Source organism: Bufo gargarizans, chromosome 3, assembly GCF_014858855.1.
Source record: "Bufo gargarizans isolate SCDJY-AF-19 chromosome 3, ASM1485885v1, whole genome shotgun sequence".
Classification (NCBI taxonomy): Eukaryota; Metazoa; Chordata; class Amphibia; order Anura; family Bufonidae; genus Bufo; species Bufo gargarizans.
In genome coordinates this window covers 129169981-129189785 of record NC_058082.1, presented here as the reverse complement: position 1 = coordinate 129189785, position 19805 = coordinate 129169981, and the positions used below count along the sequence as shown (strand labels likewise).

The window sequence follows — 19805 nt, the reverse complement described above, 5'->3', positions numbered from 1 at the left end:
CCCAGGTTTAGACAATAGAAAATTAGAAAAATATATTTTCTACTTATTAAACCCTTAATCAAGTTGAGGGGTCAAGGTCAGTAACTTACACACACAGCACTGCTGCATGCACACCTGACAAACACAGCTTTGATACACAACTGACATACACACAGCAAAGCTGCATACACCCCTTGACAAATACAGTTTTGCCACATATGTACACACAGCACTGCTATGCACACACCTTACAAACACAGCTTTGCTACACATACATTTCTCTCTCACACACACTATTATCTTTATTAAAACATCACATTCCTCTACTCTTACACAACAGTATTCTCTTCCTGTTTCTGGCCCCTCCCACTCATGACATAGTCAAAGGTCCTTTAGCTTCCAGTGATCAGTGTTTTCATCTCCTTTCACTGCACCTTAGGATCTTTCAGCACGCCTGCACTAATCATACAGATCGTTGTCAGTTCATTGGAGAGAAGTGGGCAAAGGCAGACCTCTCTCACTGATCCAGCAGAGCTCTGCATGAGTGTTCAGAGAGATGCATGCCTTAGCGTGACATATGGTCATCCAACCACAAGATGGCAGTATTTTGGTTACAAATTTGGTGTTCCTGAAATTTTAATAACTTTTACAATATAATAATCACATTATTTATAGTGAAAGGTAAACAGTGTAAATAAAAATGGCGCAAATTATTTTCATTTTAGTAATACTATTTATATTATTAATTTAATATTGGGAAGAAAATAGTACTGCTAGTTAGTAGGAGAGAAACTAATATGTTTCCCACAGTGCAGTTCAACAGTGCATTGGTAAATCTGCTGCCGGCCATACAGAAGGTCTGGGGTTCAATTCCCAACAAAGACCTGGAAAATAAAATGTTTAGTAAATGGGAGAGATCCCCTCCCCAATCCATATCCAGCCAAAGGCCAAACAGCTTCATTAGTATCCACTGCACTGAAGCTGATAATCTCACAGGGCCCAGGCCCATGCCTGCAGTACTGCCCTGATGGTGGCCCTGTCTGAAATACATTCATGTAGAACTGGCCTAAATGAATAGAATGGGCAAGCTCAGCTGGTGACCTCATGCTCAGTATCCATCCATTAAAAGGGGTTGTCCCACTAATGATCTTTACCTGAATCTACACATATAATCCTTTATTATGCCAATGGGCTTGTATTTTAAAATGTTAGCACCATTTTGATACTACTTACTGTATGTCCCCATGTCCAGCGCTTACTTCCTGCTATTTTTTTCTACCATTCTTCTCCCCGTCAGTATCGCTGCATCACTCCTATAATAAGCACTTCGATCGGATTGAGTTCCTCTAGAGCGCTATACAAGGACTTAGTAACATAACATAACATAATCTTAACGCTTAATCACATCACCCGCAGCACTGACCGGTCCAGTAGTTGATGCTGATGCACCGATCCAATCTTAACGCGCTCTATCACATCACCCGCAGCACTGACCGGTCCAGTAGTTGATGCACCGATCTCTTTAGCGATCACAGGAGCGGTGAGTAATATAGAGAGGCAGGAGTAGTCATACTGGTGCATGCACTATAAGGACTGTGAGGTAAGCACTAGCAGCTGAAGAGGGAAGAGAAAGGGAAACAACCGCACATGCCTGACCACCTAATGCAGGGACAGGAGGTGGACATTATTATTGGCAATGCTTTGAATGGGTACTCTCTGTTGAACAGAATAGGAACACATGAATGGGTCATTAAAATGTGGTGGGCCAGAAGGGAAGGAAAGGAAATGGATGCCATCTCACTTTGTATAGATGATATTTAGTTTTTTGTATTATTTGCACAAACCTTTCATTCAGCGGTGTTCAATATTAGCCATTCCAGCTTCTCCCATCTCCATCCTACCCCCTCCCTTCTCCAGGCCAATGACGCAAATATGGTCAGGTAAATGGTAGTACCGAGTATGTTGATCTCCACTTACAAAAATACGCTATTGTGAGGAAAGGTGTCACCTGTTTCACGCCCATCAGCGCTCTTAGCGAGGTGTAAACAATCCATGTGCATGCTTTTCACACCTCAGAAAAGAGGCCACTCGTTATTCCCAATCCTCCATATGCTCCATCTATGGGTAATTAAAACACTAATTGTCTGATTCCTTTTTTTTCTAATTATAAATAGATTATCCAATTAGTTATTGAAAAGTAACTAATGTAGCAAAAATGGTAAATCCACGTATTATCTTTAAAAGGGTTACACCATGCTTAAAGTAAAAAGTGAAAATCAGGCATCGCCTAGTACATGAGAATCTATTTCTAACAAAGCTAGAACCAGCCCTGTACCTCACATGGATCCAGAGTTCTCACCATTCATTGTTCCATTTGCTCTGAAAGATTAATTTTAAGCTAACAGCTCAGGGGTGTGTCCTTTCTCAAAGGGTGCCTTCTTTCTCAAGGAGCAAGTCCTTTCTGCAGCAGCTCTTTCCCTGTAACTGTTACAGCTTCTAGCTAGGACTGATGGTAGTTGAGAGATGAAACTTTCTATTTGCAACCACCTCAGCAAGGTGGACAGAGAAATAAGGAAAAGGGAAAGCAGGTAGTGCTGTACAAATACATTATATGGAGTAGCTCACTGGCTATACAACATTTTAAATGACATGCAATTGCAAAAGTATTCAGATGGTTAAAAAAATGAAGAATATATTTTGTGGGACAATCCCTTTAAAGGAGATAAATGTATGATGGATGGCCTCCCTACTGTAGGTGCAGCATTCCCAGGAGAGGAGAGCAGAGGATAGGAGCAAGAATGGTGGTCATAGTTGTCACTCACTCTGACGCTCCCCTGAATGTGCGATGATGGGAAGGGGGCACCTTCCTTCCCTTCGGAGAACACCCTGGTTCTGGGGTTCTCCTGCCAGGTGTTGGTTCAGAGTGCAATTGATGGTAATGACATTTGATTTGAGGTGCAAGGCAGGGGCCCTTGGCAGTGAGGAAGCAATGATGAGGCAGTTTTATCAGTAGAGCAGTTCTTTACTGAAGGACCAAGTTCAGGTACATTGATCTCAGCATGCATGGACCTGCAGATGTTTCATGAACAGATTTCATGGCTGCAATATTAGTTAAAAGGCTTTCTCTGAAGCAATATTCCTCACATTGCACTTTTTAGCTGACTTTCACTTAAGCATCCAGAAATAGGAGTTTAACACTTTTCACTTTTGTCTAAGCAACTATGGGGTGGAACCCAACATTAGACTAAGTTCTGCAACCTTTCCACAAGTTGCCGTACTCACAATACTTGTCACCTTATCCTCTGCGGGATGTGGTGTAGTGGGCATATCAGGATTCTGCCTTTTAACCCTTTCAGCCCCAAAGGGTTATTTGTTTTTATGTTTTCATTTTTCACTCCCTGCCTTTTCAATGCCATATTTTTTTTATTTTTCCATTCACATAGCCCTACGATGGCATGTTTTTTTGCGGGACAAGTTGCAATTTCCAATTCCACTATTTAATAATGCATAAGATGTAACAGGGAGCTCGAATATAATTCCAAATGGGGAGAAATTGGGGAAAAAAAAAACGCAATTCTGCAAAAGTTTTATGGGTTTTGTTTTTACATCGTTCCTGTCACGAGGGTGTCACAACCTATTGCTGACCCTGTTTTGCCTTGGCTCAGAAGGTCGCAGCGGGTGGCTACGTTCTTGGTTTCAAGAGATCGTTCCATGACCTAGTGGTGGGAATGGATTCCGGTCTTTGGCCTCTACATAACTTTGGCGCATCCACCGCTGGTCTATATCTATAGATTTATAACATTTTCTACACCTAAAACTGACAGAAGGCCCATTTTCCTCCCACATCACGCCCTCTTTGTTAGACCTGGTGTGAGCGAGGAAAAGTCGCAGATTGTGTCACAAATAACCTTTGCGCTCCAATCTGCAATATATATATATGCCAGAAAACTGGTGTATATCACTTAGTAAATGATCTCCTATGTTCCTATGGGGCTCTGCAACAGACAGGGGCTCCATAAGAAATAATGTGTGGCAGTTTCTGTTCACTCAGGAGGACAGAATCTGCCACACACTGTATCTGGCTCCCCCGATCCTTGTTGGGAGGAGCCAGAGCATACCCGGATGTGCGCACTTCTGGGTTTTTGCTTGTTCGGATACCATGGTCCCATTTGATCACTGCATATGAAGGGTTAAGTTACCGCCGGTCGTGGACATTAGTCCCAGATGCCTGCTGTTTAAAACAGCAGGCACCCAGCGGCTATGGTGTGCGGGCACCACCTTTAAACTCCCAGCCAGTGCCATGCATGTACAGCAATGGTCAGGAAGGGGTTAAGTTTGTCCAGGTACTGTAAGACTTGAATCTCCTGAACAGATATCTGTAGAGCCCATAAGCCTCTCTAAGATACCTTATCTCCACAGTGCTTCTACATGTACCTCCTCTTGACACTGGTATGCTCCTCAGATATATATATATATATATATATATATATATATATATTGCTATTTTCTCTACATCTTTGCTTCTCTGGCTGGTTCTCTATATCTGCACTTATTAATGTCTAAGCATCCCCTGTCTCTACACTGACTGTACTGTCTTATATAAACTCCTCCCTAAGGTGAGAGTGACCATAGCCCCACCTGCATAGGAAAATTCATAAATACACTATAAATCATATTTTGAGCTGTTGTTAGTATAGATATAATAAATGCACATAAGACCCCTAGATCACTAGATTAGGGGCCGAGGTTTACCGTACCTTCTCACACATGATCACGGTGTGAAGAAGATTTAATGGGGCTGTGATGAAAACAGCTCAACACTCTCATGGATCACATATTTATCATCTATTCTGCGGATACTATAACAGCATATTTAAGAACAAAATACACAAGCTTGGGTCAAATGCATGTCTTGAAGTGTCATACCTTACAGGTGATGGGGTGAAACCTGGCAGGATGAAGACATATGCTTAGAAATAACACACTGAACTATGTATATTGTACATTCATGTACTATGGAAGTATGGAACTTAGCCTCCAAACACAACTGAATATTTTTCTCATGTCATGGATAGTAATGAAATCCGTTACCAATAAACTGCAGAAGGAATACTTACAGTTAGGTAACATAAGGAGGACATAGCAGAGAAAAAGGGGACAATGACAACAGGAGGTGCAGGGATGAATAAGATATGTCAGGAGAAGCCTCTGGCTCCTGGCAAATCTTCTCTTTCTGTTGATATCTCTGGGTGCTACTGTATTTTCCTCTGTCCAGAAGAAGATGCTATACATTATGTGGCCTTAGCCAATGTCAATCATGGCACCATTCAGCAAAGACCAGATGCAGTAGCAGGCATTTTATTGACCAAGTACCTTCAAAATAACCCAGCTATGGAACATGGAATGAGTCAAAAAATGATTCTACAGTCATTTTATGGTGGCCTATCAAAGTGAGCACATCAACATGACGCCAATACAAGGGAAACCAATTGCTAATTAGATATAAACCTCTGAAACAGTCATATCTCAGCCTGTTGCACATACTTATTGTTCCTGGAGCCCTAATTGTGCAGCTACTATGGCATCTTGGGCAAAAAAACAGTGTGAATTTATGGCTCGACTACTTTCTTCAGTAGATAAACTTTATGGTGTATGTTTATGTCTCATTCTTTGCAAATGATCATTTCATCAGTACAAACGAATGGTACTTCGAAAAATTGCTTTCTGAAAGGGTCAGACTGGTCTATCAGGGTATCAGGGGATCTTCCCGCTGGCCCTGGCACAGTAATGGTTTCCAATAATCCAGCAGAAGACAACCCCATTTGGAGCTGAATTTAGAGCCAACCATTTGTCAGTAGTTTCATAAATAATGTACTAAGGGTCCACTCACATGCCCGTGTGTGTTTTGCGGATCCACGGATCCATGGATCCGCAAAACACGGACATCGGCGATGTGTGTTCCGCATTTTGCGGACCGTACATCGCCGGCACTTAATAGAAAATGCCTATTCTTGTCCACAATTGCGGACAAGAATAGGACGTGTTCTATTTTTTTCGGGATCGGAATTGCGGACCCGGAAGTGTGGATCCGCAATTCCGGATATGCCCCATAGACATGAATGGGTCCACAATTCCATTCCACAAAATGCGGAACGAAATTGCGGACGTGTGAATGGACCCTAAACCTTATAGATGATACAGTATGTCCTATATATGCAATGACAAGAACAAAGCTACATGCAATTAAGTGGAAGTGACATCAACTGTAAAGATGCAGCATCATCTCCTCTGCTGGGCATCTCCTTGGTCCAACACTACTTACTGGTCCCAAAACTTCTTGAGTGAGAAACAAATGCTCCCCACTTGAAGACCAATGGGCAACTGTCTTTGATTAGCCTCCCACTGGATAGCCATGACATTAATTGTATATATTTTCAACCTCAAAATGTAACTACATATCAATAGACACAGTGTCAAGGTTGTACATACCATAGGGGTAACTGATATGGTCCGTGGAGGTTTGAAGTCTTGAGTAGACCCTTATCGTTCTTCACCATGTGCATCGTGAACATATGCAAGGTTTCTTCTATCTACATTATCAAACAAGTAAGTGGCTGAGACTCATGAGGAACTTCGAAGCTAAAAGCAATGAGTATGAACTAGCTTCCCCTCTCTTTTGTGTACACTCTGAATAATGAGGTTTAATAATAGACCAAATTCAAGATAATACCTGTTGCTGCTCAGAATAACCCTCCAAGACAATATGCTTCTAATACGAGAACATGAAATCTGCTAATATGTTATATACAAAAAGTACCTCATGGTGGTGAGGAGAAAGGGTTAATTTTTCATCTTTAGTAATATATCATCTGATGCAGTATATTTTCACTTACTAAATCACAGTAGCTCACACTCCTGCACCCATCTATAGTCGGTCCACAAGGATTTCCACCGCTGAATACTTTAGATGGAGACTCATTTGGCCTATATTCTTCTAACTCATATGTCATTTTTAAAGTATCCTAGTTTTAATTTATAGATAAAAAATCAAGACCTAGTTTGAAGAATGGTGTTACGCTTTAGTTTAATTCCATTTGCATAAGTGGGAGATAAGAAATAAAACCATTTGCTTTTTTTTTTTTTATGTGGGTCGTCGAGTCCTGGTTATGCAAAATACTAATATCAGCACATAAACACGGCACACATTCATAATAACACAGTAACATTAACTACATGTAATGTGTGTATGTATATATGTGAGTTTTATGGTTTCCATGCCTATTATATCTTGCCAGGAAGATGAAGTCATGCCAGCTAAGTTTGATGAGAATTCTCTTATCTGGGTGGCTGCAGACCAGCCTGTAAAAGATAACAGCTTCCTGAGCGCAAAGATCCTGGAACTATGTGCAGATCTTCCAATCTTCTGGCTCCGACCAACATATCCCAAAGGTGAATATACTATGCATAGACTTCCCAGAATTTAACTATTTTTGCATCTATCTTAACTAAGTGTTGGTTGTATTACAACTGAAAATATTGCAACAGAAGCACAGGACGTCACTGACCAACATGTACACAGAATACAAGTCACACCATAGGAAACTGATATTCACAGCCAATGTTTCCATTTCACTTGCATGCTGTAAAGTGAAAGAATTGTTACATGTGCCCACAATGGACATTTCAATCTGTTTGCTGCCATAGACTTGCTGTAGAGAATCAGAGTCCAGTTTGTGCATAGGGCATTAATTGGAACGAGTGACTTCTTATTACAAGAACTTGGTATGGCATAGATTTCGTCATCATGTTAGAAAATTGGATGGTTCTCTTTGCACTACCTTTCCAATCAATAAACTAAAGAAATGAGGCTGCATCCGTGTAGTTGCCTTTACATAGGCTCAGGCACAAATGTGGAATCAGGGGGCACAAGCCCTGAGTGCCAAGACCTTCAAGGACGGTGACATCCTCTTGAGTAATGACAGGTGTTGGACACCTGGTTGGACACCTGTGTAGCTGCACTTCTAACTAAATCAGATGTCTAATAACATAGTAATGGTAACTGTCTAATCACCTACATCCAAAGCTACTCACTTAAGGATAGACCCCACTCCATGCAGGGTTATTTTCCCATTAATGCATTCATTATGTAATGACATTGGTATGAACAGGCCTCCAAGCCCCTTCAAGATGGCTAAAATATCAGATACCCAGGTTCAGTAAAATGTGAGGTCTCATGTAGATGGAAGGATGGACAGATGGACGTACAGACAAATGGATAGACATATAAATGAATAGACAGCTATATAGGGAACCTATACATTTACTTTATTATTTTTGCTGGTTTTGACTTAAAATTACTAATCAAAATACCCAAGTGTGAAAGTAGCCTATAAGGAAGATCTAAATCAGTGATCAGTAAATTTGTTTGTAGCAGCTGCTGTAATATAAGACTGTAGGATCTGTGAAATTACACCAAGAAACCAAAGGATGCATTTTAATTTCCACAAATGCTTTCCATCTAACCCTCCTCATTATAGTGTCTCCTGGGAAGAAGAGCTTTGCGGCAAAGACCTGCAGTGTCAGTTGCTAATCCTAGAAACAAGACTGTGGCTCTTCCATCAGCTGCTGTGCGGATTAACAGCCTAAAAGTTAACCTTTGATGTTTACTTCCACCGAAGAAGTGCTATCATAAATGTGATTCCATAGTGGAATAGTGAATGTGTCAAATGATGGCAGAGCTACGTATATTGTTAGACTATTCTGCATTTGGCTACTGAATTTGTACACTGTTGACATCATTATACTTTCACAGTTACCATGTGGGCACTTATTATGTCGAAGTTCATTGTATTAATTGCTGTATATTCATCTCAGTTTGAAGCTAGTTTGGTTCTAGGGTGTATGCAGTATAGTATAGCCCATAGTTACTACATAGGTGTTGAATAACTAATTTTAATGATATTAAGCATACTTCATGTTTCCATGTGTCTAGAAAGCCACCGAGGCAAAAGGGATGTTCGGAGGAAAGGCAGACAAGCTCAGAACTTAAACCTGGACCAGTTTGAGGCTGCAGCAGAAGAAGTCAACACCAGACGCCAAGGAAACCGACGTGCCCAACAAGCCAATGAAACACGACCATCCTCCGAGAGAGTGACAGACTTCAACCCAGAGAACCCATACCACGTGAGTATTCTGAAACCAGGCTACATGTACAGTATTAAAGTGGACAGGAGGTACAATATACTTGGTCTCATATAGTAACCGTGCCATAAGCCTATCTCCATATATCTATCTTCGACCTTTTTGGTATCATTAAAAACATGAGAATGATTGATTTTACCCTATATGATAGCCAAATTCATAAACATGGGGCCGAGTAAAACTTTTAATTAAAGTAATGCATTAAATCCATGAATAAATCGAAAAGTAACTGTTTAGTATAAAAACTTAGATCTAGTTCAACATTTGCAGCTACATAGACTAAAAACAGGGTGTCTTTATGAGACAAAACATTTAAGGGGTTGCCCAACAGGCGAATTGTTTTGGAAAGGGCCAAGAGTGGGTTAAGAAAAATCTATACTCGCCTACCCAATCCCCCACCTCTCCTATTCCCATGCTGGCCTCCACTTCCTGGTCCCATCTGAAAACACAGGACCTGCCAGGTCAACCAATTAGTGGTCACAGTGATGACCCGGCTCAGGCAGCAAGTGGCTGAGCTAGCATCTCCTTGAATACAGGACCTGGTAAGCATCAGACCAGGAGCAGCAAGGGATCAGTGAGCTAAGTATTGATTCTTTTACGTTTTTAACCGACTCTCTAACATTTTGCCCCACTTTAATCTGTGTCGCTACCAAACCTGAATATATCCCAAATCACTATAAGGTGTATATTCCCCATGCAGACCTGCTCCTGCTCTGGTGGTCCTGTATAGTTCATGTGTTACATTGAATGGCCACAATGCAATGCTATAGTTCCTCTGTGGATGCTGCAGAAGAAATGGCAGCAAGACAGGGCTTCCCCTGTGAATAACAACTGATCACTATTTCCAGCCCCAAATCTACTGCAGAACAGCCGATCTGATTCTGATGACCTATCCTAGGGATAGGTTTTCAATCTTTAAAATTCCTGGCCAATGTTGACGAGGGTACAAGATACATTATTAAACCTAGTGAAGTTCTTCGAACAGGTAATACCACACTAAACTTTTGCAAACATCACTTTGCATGAAGCCCACGTAGCAGGCAATTTCCATAACAGTTCTTTTCTTAAAATTGCTATGCATTTTATGCTATTCAAGGTGTACAATGTTCTGAAAAACAGTAATTTAAATTGTGAATTCTTTGATGCGTACACGCTATATTCTCTTTTCTTTGCTCAAAAAATATCTTTGTAATCTAATGTACATTAAAGGGAATTTAAAGATAATTTCATGCTAAAGAATATCAAAAATACACTTGAGTTCCGTCAGAAGAAACCTAAACTAGATATGCCTTGTGCAAAATCGATATGGCGTTGGCTTGGTTTCCTAATCAATGTCATTTGAGTGATTTAACATGTGAGTATTTAAAGCAAGCTCACATTTCTAGATTTCATCAGTATTCATTCCCTGCAGGAGTTCTTGTCAGACCTTTCAATAAAGTATTGTTCTTCCAGCTTCTTCCTTACATTCGAGCCACAAGACTCTGGAATTAAAAAAAAAAAACGCGTACGCCGCACTTAGTATGGTATTTGACAGCATCGTCGAAATGCTCAATCTGTCTAGTACAGTGTGTCAGGAGGTCCATTTTCTTTCAGCTTCATTTAACAGATCTAACATCTATTACATAATCAAGAATGTGTGTAGATATTATTCAAGAAATGTCTGAAAAAAATATTAGATCAATGAGACTGTAAGGCTAGCTGCACACGTTGCGGATTACAAGTGGTTTTTCCTGCGCTGATATTCATGTGGAAAAAAAACGCAGCAAAGCGAATGAGATTAGACAAACCTCATGTACACGTTCCATGCGGACATCCTGCTGTGCGGATTTTGAAATCTGCAGCATGTCAATTCTTTGTGCAGATTCTTACTGTAGATTTCACCCTTTGCTATGCAAGGGTGAGATCTTTGGAAAATCTGCACCAAAAACCGCAAGTAACAAATGCAGCTATTGGTGCAGATTTGGTGCAGAAACGCAGAGAAGTCCACACAAAAAATCGAAGCAAAACTTCTGCACCTGTGTGTAGGTACCCCAAAATGGTGGAAACCTGACGGACCCAATTTTAGTCAAAGGGGTTATGTGTAGTGTTGACCAAACTTGTGTTTTAAGTTCAGCGTCCAAAGTTCAGGTTTGGGTTATCTAAGAATTCTGTAATGGATGCAGCTACCACGGACCATAACGGAATTCTAAGATGGCATGAACCACGGAAGCTTATAAGAGGCATTCCATATTGCATACTGGCCACAGACTTCTATTATGCAATACGGAATGCCTCTTGTAGGCTTCCGTGGTGCATGCCGTCTTAGAATTCCGTTATGGTCCGTGGTGGAGGAATCCATAACGGGATTCTTCAATAACCCGAACCTGAACTTTGGATGGCCAGTTCGCTCAGCACTAGTTATGTGACATTTGTCACTGATGGAAGATGGCTATTTCAGAGCTTTATTAATAAACTACACAAATTACCCATATTACACTGTTTGTTCAAATTTTGCACAGATTGATAGAATTTAGTGGATTTTCTGATCGACGGAACACTTATTATGATACAGAAATGTTGGAGTTTTGCAGCAGATTTCCTCCTTTTTTATGGAACTGGTAATATCCACAGCAAAATGTGCCGTAGCTGCAGCAGATATCCATCACGTCTGGGCTCCAACTTAGGGCACTTTTACTGTCAGTATTTGATCAGGATTTTGCATCCATATTTGTAAGCCAAAATCAGAAGTGGAACCTACAAAGAAAAAGTATAAGGCCTCACGCACACGAACGTTGTTTGTTTCCGTGTCCGTTCGGGTTTTTTTTCCGGATAGGATGCGGACCTATTCATTTCAATGGGTCCGCAAAAAATTCGGACAACACACAGTGTGCTGTCCGCATCAGTATGTCCGTTCCGTAGCCCCACAAAAAAATAAAACATGTCCTATTCTTGTCAGTTTTAGGCATTGTTACAATGGATCCACACAAAAAGAAACAGATGGCATACGGATGCGGACCACAAAACACACAGTCGTGTGCATGTAGCCTAATGGAAAGAGTTGTTCCTCGTTTTGGACCCATTCCTGGTTCTGGCTTACAAATACTGACCATGTGAAATTAGACGAAGGCTTCATTGACACGATCATGTCTGTATTTCGGTCCACAATGAATCTGCAAAATACCAATACTTTCCATGTGCATTCAGAATTTTTCTCACTCCTAAGAATAGAAAGGGCTATGCTCAACAGTAATGCAGACAATAGGACATGTTCTATAATTTTCAAAATGACCACACGGATCCGCAAAAAATAAATGTGTGAACTGGTCAGTCTGCTTTACTGCAGAACATGCACATGAATGATAGCACATGAATGAAAAAGACGGTTGTATGCATGAGGCCTTAATGTGTTTATAGGCATTGAGGAAAAAACTGAATTTAAAGAGACTCATCAGCAACACTCTTCTTCTGATAATGATGTTTTTACAATAAAGAAAATAGTATGAATGAGGACGGTCAACCCTGTGTGTCTCTTCTGTGAATACTGAATGCCACTGGTGTATGGAGCTGAGCAGATTGACATAGTTTTGGGAAGAGATTCAGGATAAGGGCTCATTCACACGACCGTATGAATGGTTCCGTATCCGTTCTGCAATTTTGCGGAATCGGTGTGGACCCATTCATTTCAATGGGGTTGCAAAAGATGCGCACAGCACACCGTGTGCTGTCTGCATCTGTTGTTCTGTTCCGTGCATGTCCCACAAAAATAGTCATTTTTTTAATCATAGTGCTGGCCATGTGCGGTCCGCAAAACACTGTGGTCGTGGGAATGTAGCCTTACTTGTAATTTATACATTTAAATATCTGCTTTTTCTATACTTAGGAGTCGATCACTAATACGACCACCCACTGCACTCATGAAGAGCAGAGAATGAAAATCAGTTTTATAGTAAGCAAGCTGCAACGTATGGTAGGGGCCTTAAAATATAACCAGACTAATGAAATGCTTCTCGGTGCACCATGGGTGGGACCACTCCATTTGGTGTGCCCATAACAGAGCCCATTCTTCCCCCTCCTGTTTGATTGACAGTTCCTGAGAGTATGGTGCTGGTACTGATGACAGAGAGGAAGTCAGGTCCACTGAATGGAGAGGTCCCTCCCATGGTGCACCAAAAACCTTATTGGCACGAAAACAAACATTCCTCGGGATTAGAGGATTGGATTTTCACAAGAAAGGTATGGTTATGTTTTCAGGCACCTACTCTACATAGTGTTGATTTCTGACACACTCCCTTTAAAAGAAATAAAAGTTATGCTGAATCTTTTCCTATAAAACTATATATCAACCTGCTCACCAGATAAAAAGAAAGATAAATTCAGTTTTGAGGAAAAAGGAAAAGAGAAGACCTAACATTCGTGCAGAATCGGGGTTGGTGGCTGCATGAAGAACAGTTTTTCAGACTAGTTGATATAAAGTATTGCTTTCCCAAGAGGTCCATGAGCATTAGACATCCTTGTGTGAAGAGCAGTGTGCCGCCCCCTCCACTTATGTAATAGCGTACATCAGTGCAGGACAGTACCTTTTGTCTCTCCCGCTATCGCCATATCCCCGGCTGTTCCCTTGTTTTCCCAGGTGCTACCCCTGGCAGTTATTTTTCGGCACTGCTGTGTAATGCTTTACATCACATTTCAGTCAAGCTGAGAGCCTAGTTAGATGATTTCACCAAAGTGCCTCGTGTTATTCCCAGCAATGCAGGCACAATGATAAGTAATCCCATCATCTCACGCAGACCTGCTCACAATAAGACTTTTTTGTTGTTTGGGAAACAATATCATTTGCAGCATGCTCCCTGGCATTAAAATGCTCTATTTGCATACTAGAAGTGTATGAGGCAAATTGCTCTACCTCACTATATCATGTGTTAAAAGAGAGAACAAACACTTGCAATGGTGATGTAGAGAGACCAACATCATAATCATGCGGTAAATAGAGAGTAATTCAATGAGATGTCCACCTGCTCAGCAGCCGCTTCTCCAGTGCACCCTCTCCATGCATTAAATCATCCTCCGGGTAGGTAGTAACATCAATGATTCCTAATGTATTGTAACTGTACGTTCTTGTAATGTTAGGACTTATACACACGGAAGACCCCTGTGCATGGAGCCTGTAGGACAGTGAATGCCGCTAGTATGGCTCCTTTAGTACAGTCTTTATGTGCTGCCTTACAGACTCCATTGGACTCCACATACGCAGAGATATTCTTCCCTGTAGGAAATGCTTCTAGTATACAAAACCTTTGTACATGCAGAGTCAGTGTAAGTATGCCATGATTTTGTATCTGTAGGATTTGTATGGAATCCAAGAGAAAATAGCTATATATGAAATCAGAGGCATACAGAGGTACAGTTGAGGTCTTAGACCTATAATGGTTTTCTACAAAACTGTAATTTGGCATATTTTCCACACCATAATACGCACCTAGGACACTCCCTGGTTTTCTGCCAGTGTCACACATCAGGTTGTAGTGCGTGCTTACGCTGTGTGATGTCAGGTCACGTCACAGCGCGAGGCGCCTGCAGAAGACCCGGGAGCATTGAGTACAGCCAGCACCAGGAGCGCTGCTCTGTATTCACAGCTCCCGGGTTCTAGTGTGTACTAAAGAGCCCTTTGGGGAGAAAAGTGCGTCTTATGGTGTGGGAAGCATGGTAATTTGGCTTTAAAAGGTAAGATGACCAGTACCAAATAGGTATTTTTTCATCTGATTGCAAATTGCACCCTTGTTAAGTTCATGGCTTCCCTGCAGAGAAATTTAGCTTGTTAACAATATCTAAATGAGGTATTTTGTGCAAAGAGGACATAACTGTTGCTTTCATTGCACCCAGACTCTGCTCTTTTTTCTGGCCAGCTCCTACCTAGGACCATTGACTGACAGAGCCAGACAGTAGATATGCAATCTCGCCTGATTCTGTAGAAGAAGATTGTGGAGATGGGGATGCTGAGCCACAAACCCTAGGTTACAAGCCTATAGGTCAGGGCTCTAGCCAGATAACTGAACCACATACCCTGGATCACTAACCTTTGGCCTTGGAACAAGCCTAAAGAGAGAGAGAGGGAGGGAGAGAGAGAGAGAGACAGCCCTTGACTCAGCATGAAACAATCTTCTGACCTGGAGGAAACTGTTTTGCACTTGAGTTTCTCCGGTAAAGAAGTACAGTGGTTAACTGGAGACCCTGACTCTCTGGACTTATTTTCCACTGGTGCACCACATCTTATCATCCCTTCCGGAGAGCAGCAACACATGGTGATACCCCGATGGTGTCCAGGGGACCAAACATAGTGTCGGGGCCACCGCAAACCCGGACGCTATTTATGTTTTTCATTCTTGGACTAAGCAAACCCCATGAAGAATATTGATTTTCGTCTCGTTGTTGCAGACACTTTCCGCCTGATCACCATAAGATCAGGAATAGATCGTTCTCTGTGATCATGTTAAAAGGAAACAGAGCAATGCACCATGGAGATATTAGCTTACTTCTGCAAAAATCTATCTGGTTCATGGGTTTTGCAGGCTACTTATTTCCTAATATTCAGTTCTTTGCCATAAAACCTATACTTGTATCAAATTACGATTAACTGTGGTATTGCCTGAAATAAATGAGTGATTTGCTCTACTAGCAACAAAACGTAAAATATATGAAAATGAAACTTTGACAGGAACCAAATACTGTAGCTATAAATGCATGTGCTAACAGGCTGAACTGGATGGACAGATGTCTTTTTTTTTTCAGCCTTATAAACTATGTTACTAAAATAATATAAGCTGGATTCTAATTTGCCAAATAAAATCAGTCCTACCATAACTGACTGGTATTCTGTTTCTCTTCATAACAGCTGGAAGGAGAGGGCGGTATGACTTTTGACCCAATGCTGGACCACCAAGGCATCTGTTGCATTGAATGCAGAAGAAGCTACACCCATTGTCAACGAATCTGTGAGCCTTTTGGTGGCTATTACCCATTTCCATATAACTACCAGGGGTGCCGTTCTGCATGCAGAGTTGTCATGCCCTGCAGCTGGTGGGTTGCACGCATCCTTGGAGTCGTGTAATACGTCTGGCTTGGAATTGAAGAGACACAGGAAATTCTTTGGTTTTGTAACAAAATAAAAACAAGTGCCTAAAAAGCTGATTGATACTCTGTTGTAAATAAAGACCTAAGTTAATACCAGATGTCCACAGTCATTGAGTGGAATGTGTAGGTCTCATAGATACTCTATGTGTATGATATGTGCAATAGCCTTCTTTCATGGAGCCGTTCAAACATTTTATAGATTCTGATTTAATTTTTATGTAGAAAGCTGTCCTGCCGTGAGACATGTTTGCTGACATAATTTAGAAACGCTCATTTTTAAAGGTTAACTTGACTGGATTGCAGTGTTCCACATTTCTGTAGCGTGATGTAAATAAATCTCAAGTGAAGTTGAACCCTGTTGTTATTGAAGCGGAGACATTTCAAACAGCAGAAACTGGTTGACATCGGCTCTTTGCTGCTTTTATTTTCTAAATGGGTGCCTTCTGGATAATGGCATTAACATAATACTGTATATTTAATATAGAATTTACAAAATTTGCATATGTTATATAAATGTAGAATTAAAAAGAAAAATATTTCTAATGTAAAATTTGCATTACAAACATAGAAAACCCTGAAAGAATGTAAGAACAAAAAATCCAAAACTTAAAAGGGACTGTGCCAAGTTTTGAAGTTATCCCCTAGCCAGACGACATTGCATAACTAACTGATCGGTGGGGGTCCAACCGCTGGGACTCCCCAAGAACCTGAGAATGGGGATCTGGTTTTCCCGATCTGATGGAGCAGCAGGTTGAGCATGCGCACTGCTGCTCAATTCATTCTCTATGGGACTGCTGGAAATATACACTCACCTAAAGAATTATTAGGAACACCTGTTCTATTTCTCATTAATGCGATTATCTAGTCAACCAATCACATGGCAGTTGCTTCAATGCATGTAGGGTTGTGGTCCTGGTCAAGACAATCTCCTGAACTCCAAACTGAATGTCAGAATAGGAAAGAAAGGTGATTTAAGCAATTTTGAGTGTGGCATGGTTGTTGGTGCCAGACGGGCCGGTCTGAGCATTTCACAATCTGCTCAGTTAGGCTACTTTCACACTAGCGTTCGATCGGATCCGTTCTGAACAGATCCGATCATATTAATGCAGACGGAGGCTCCGTTCAGTACGGATCCGTCTGCATTAATAACTTAGAAAAAATTCTAAGTGTGAAAGTAGCCTGAGCGGATCCGTTCAGACTTTCAATGTAAAGTCAATGGGGGACGGATCCGCTTGAGGATTGAGCCATATGGTGACATCTTCAAGCGGATCCGTTCCCTATTGACTTACATTGTAAGTCTGAACGGATCCGCTCGCCTCCGCACGGCCAGGCGGACAGCTGAACGCTGCAAGCAGCGTTCAGCTGTCCGCCTGTCCGTGCGGAGGCGAGCGGAGCGGAGGCTGAACGCCGCCAGACTGATGCAGTCTGAGCGGATACGCTCCATTCAGACTGCATCAGGGCTGGACGGAGGCGTTCGGGTCCGCTCGTGAGCCCCTTCAAACGGAGCTCACGAACGGACCTATGAACGCTAGTGTGAAAGTAGCCTTACTGGGATTTTCACGCACAGCCATTTCTAGGGTTTACAAAGAATGGTGTGAAAAGGGAAAAACATCCAGTATGCGGCAGTCCTGTGGGCGAAAATGCCTTGTTGATGCTAGAGGTCAGAGGAGAATGGGCCGACTGATTCAAGCTGATAGAAGAGCAACGTTGACTGAAATAACCACTCGTTACAACCGAGGTATGCAGCAAAGCATTTGTAAAGCCACAACACTCACAACCTTGAGGCGGATGGGCTACAACAGCAGAAGTACCACTGGGTACCACTCATCTCCACTACAAATAGGAAAAAGAGGCTACAATTTGCACAAGCTCACCAAAATTGGACTGTTGAAGACTGGAAAAATGTTGCCTGGTCTGATGAGTCTCGATTTCTGTTGAGACATTCAAATGGTAGAGTCCGAATGTGGCGTAAACAGAATGAGAACATGTATACATCATGCCTTGTTACCACTGTGCAGGCTGGTGGTGGTGGTGTAATGGTGTGGGGGATGTTTTCTGGGCACACTTTAGGCCCCTTAGTGCCAATTGGCCATCATTTAAATGCCACGGCTACCTGAGCATTGTTTCTGACCATGTCTATCCCTTTATGACCACCATGTACCCATCCTCTGATGGCTACTTACAGCAGGATAAAGCACCATGTCACAAATCTCAAATCATTTCAAATTGGTTTATTGAACATGACAAAGAGTTGACTGTACTAAAATGGCCCCCACAGTCACCAGATCTCAACCCAATAGAGCATCTTTGGGATGTGGTGGAACGGGAGCTTCGTGCCCTGGATGTGCATCCCTCAAATCTCCATCAACTGCAAGATGCTATCCTATCAATATGGGACAACATTTCTAAAGAATGCTATCAGCCCCTTGTTGAATCAATGCCACGTAGAATTAAGGCAGTTCTGAAGGCAAAAGGGGGTCCAACACCGTATTAGTATGGTGTTCCTAATAATTATTTAGGTGAGTGTATACACTATGTGCAGTCCTATAGAGAATGAATGGAGCAGCAGGGCGCATGATCGACCTGTTATTTAATCAGATCAGGGGAACAAGACCCTCATTTTCAATGGATAGAACACAACTTCAAAGCTTGGCTCAACCCCTGTAAATTAAAAGGGCTGTCAGCGGGATTAAATACAAAGCCGCATTACTCACCGATACCTGTCTCTGCTGTCCTCAACTTTCTTAACACACGAAATGGCAGGATATGCCTGCTCAGCCAGTTACTGGACACCATGGTCACTCACTCAGCCAGCGATTGGCTGAGCATGCATCTCCATGCATTTCCTGTGCTTTGAGTGGGGATCAGGAAGTAGTGAACAACAAGAACCTGATAAGTGCAAAGATCGATGAGGTGAGTAATGCTTCTTTTTTTTACTTGTTTTGCCACATATATAAAAAAATGATCCTGCTGCTTCAATAAATAAAACTTCTCTGTGCAATGAATGCAATTTTCCAATTTTATGTTTTAATCTCTTACAGTTTTCAAGATCTCTGCTTGCAGTGATTCAATATGAATCTTAATTCTTAACATCCAGTGGATAAAAATCTGTCCTAGTCATGTGATAGACACATGGATACAGGGCTTGTTAAGAGTTAGGATATAATTCCAAAAAAAAAGGATAAATTGCACATCCCTACGCTATGTACTGATCCATTATCACTTCTCCGTGTAAATAATAGAATACCAAGCCCCACGAGTCATTGGTATATGTTTTGATCAAAACAAAAAGGGCCCACTTGCCACTCCAAGGTTGCCTACACGAGTAGGTACCTACACTACATTAGTGCAGTGCCACGTGGCAATCACCACCGGCGCAACACCACACCATCAGGCTGTGCAACCCTGCAGTCCAACAGCACTCCTGCTGTCAGACTAAGCCCCCTTGGCACTTGGCAGCACCAACCCACAGGCACAGCACCACAGCAACAACAGCAGTGCCGCACCATGTGAACAGA

General features: G+C 41.8%; 1 protein-coding gene across 1 annotated transcript in view; it reads left to right on the top strand.

Moving 5' to 3' along the window:
• Positions 1 to 16632, top strand: part of CNMD (chondromodulin) — an 84389-nt gene extending 67757 nt beyond the window's left edge. Inside the window, exons 5-7 of the mRNA XM_044287639.1 lie at positions 7275 to 7428; positions 8972 to 9162; positions 16049 to 16632. Of these exons, the coding sequence (XP_044143574.1) occupies positions 7275 to 7428; positions 8972 to 9162; positions 16049 to 16264 (561 nt within the window). The 3' untranslated portion in view covers positions 16265 to 16632. The remainder of the gene's footprint in view (positions 1 to 7274; positions 7429 to 8971; positions 9163 to 16048) is intronic.
• Positions 16633 to 19805: the final 3173 nt, after the last annotated feature.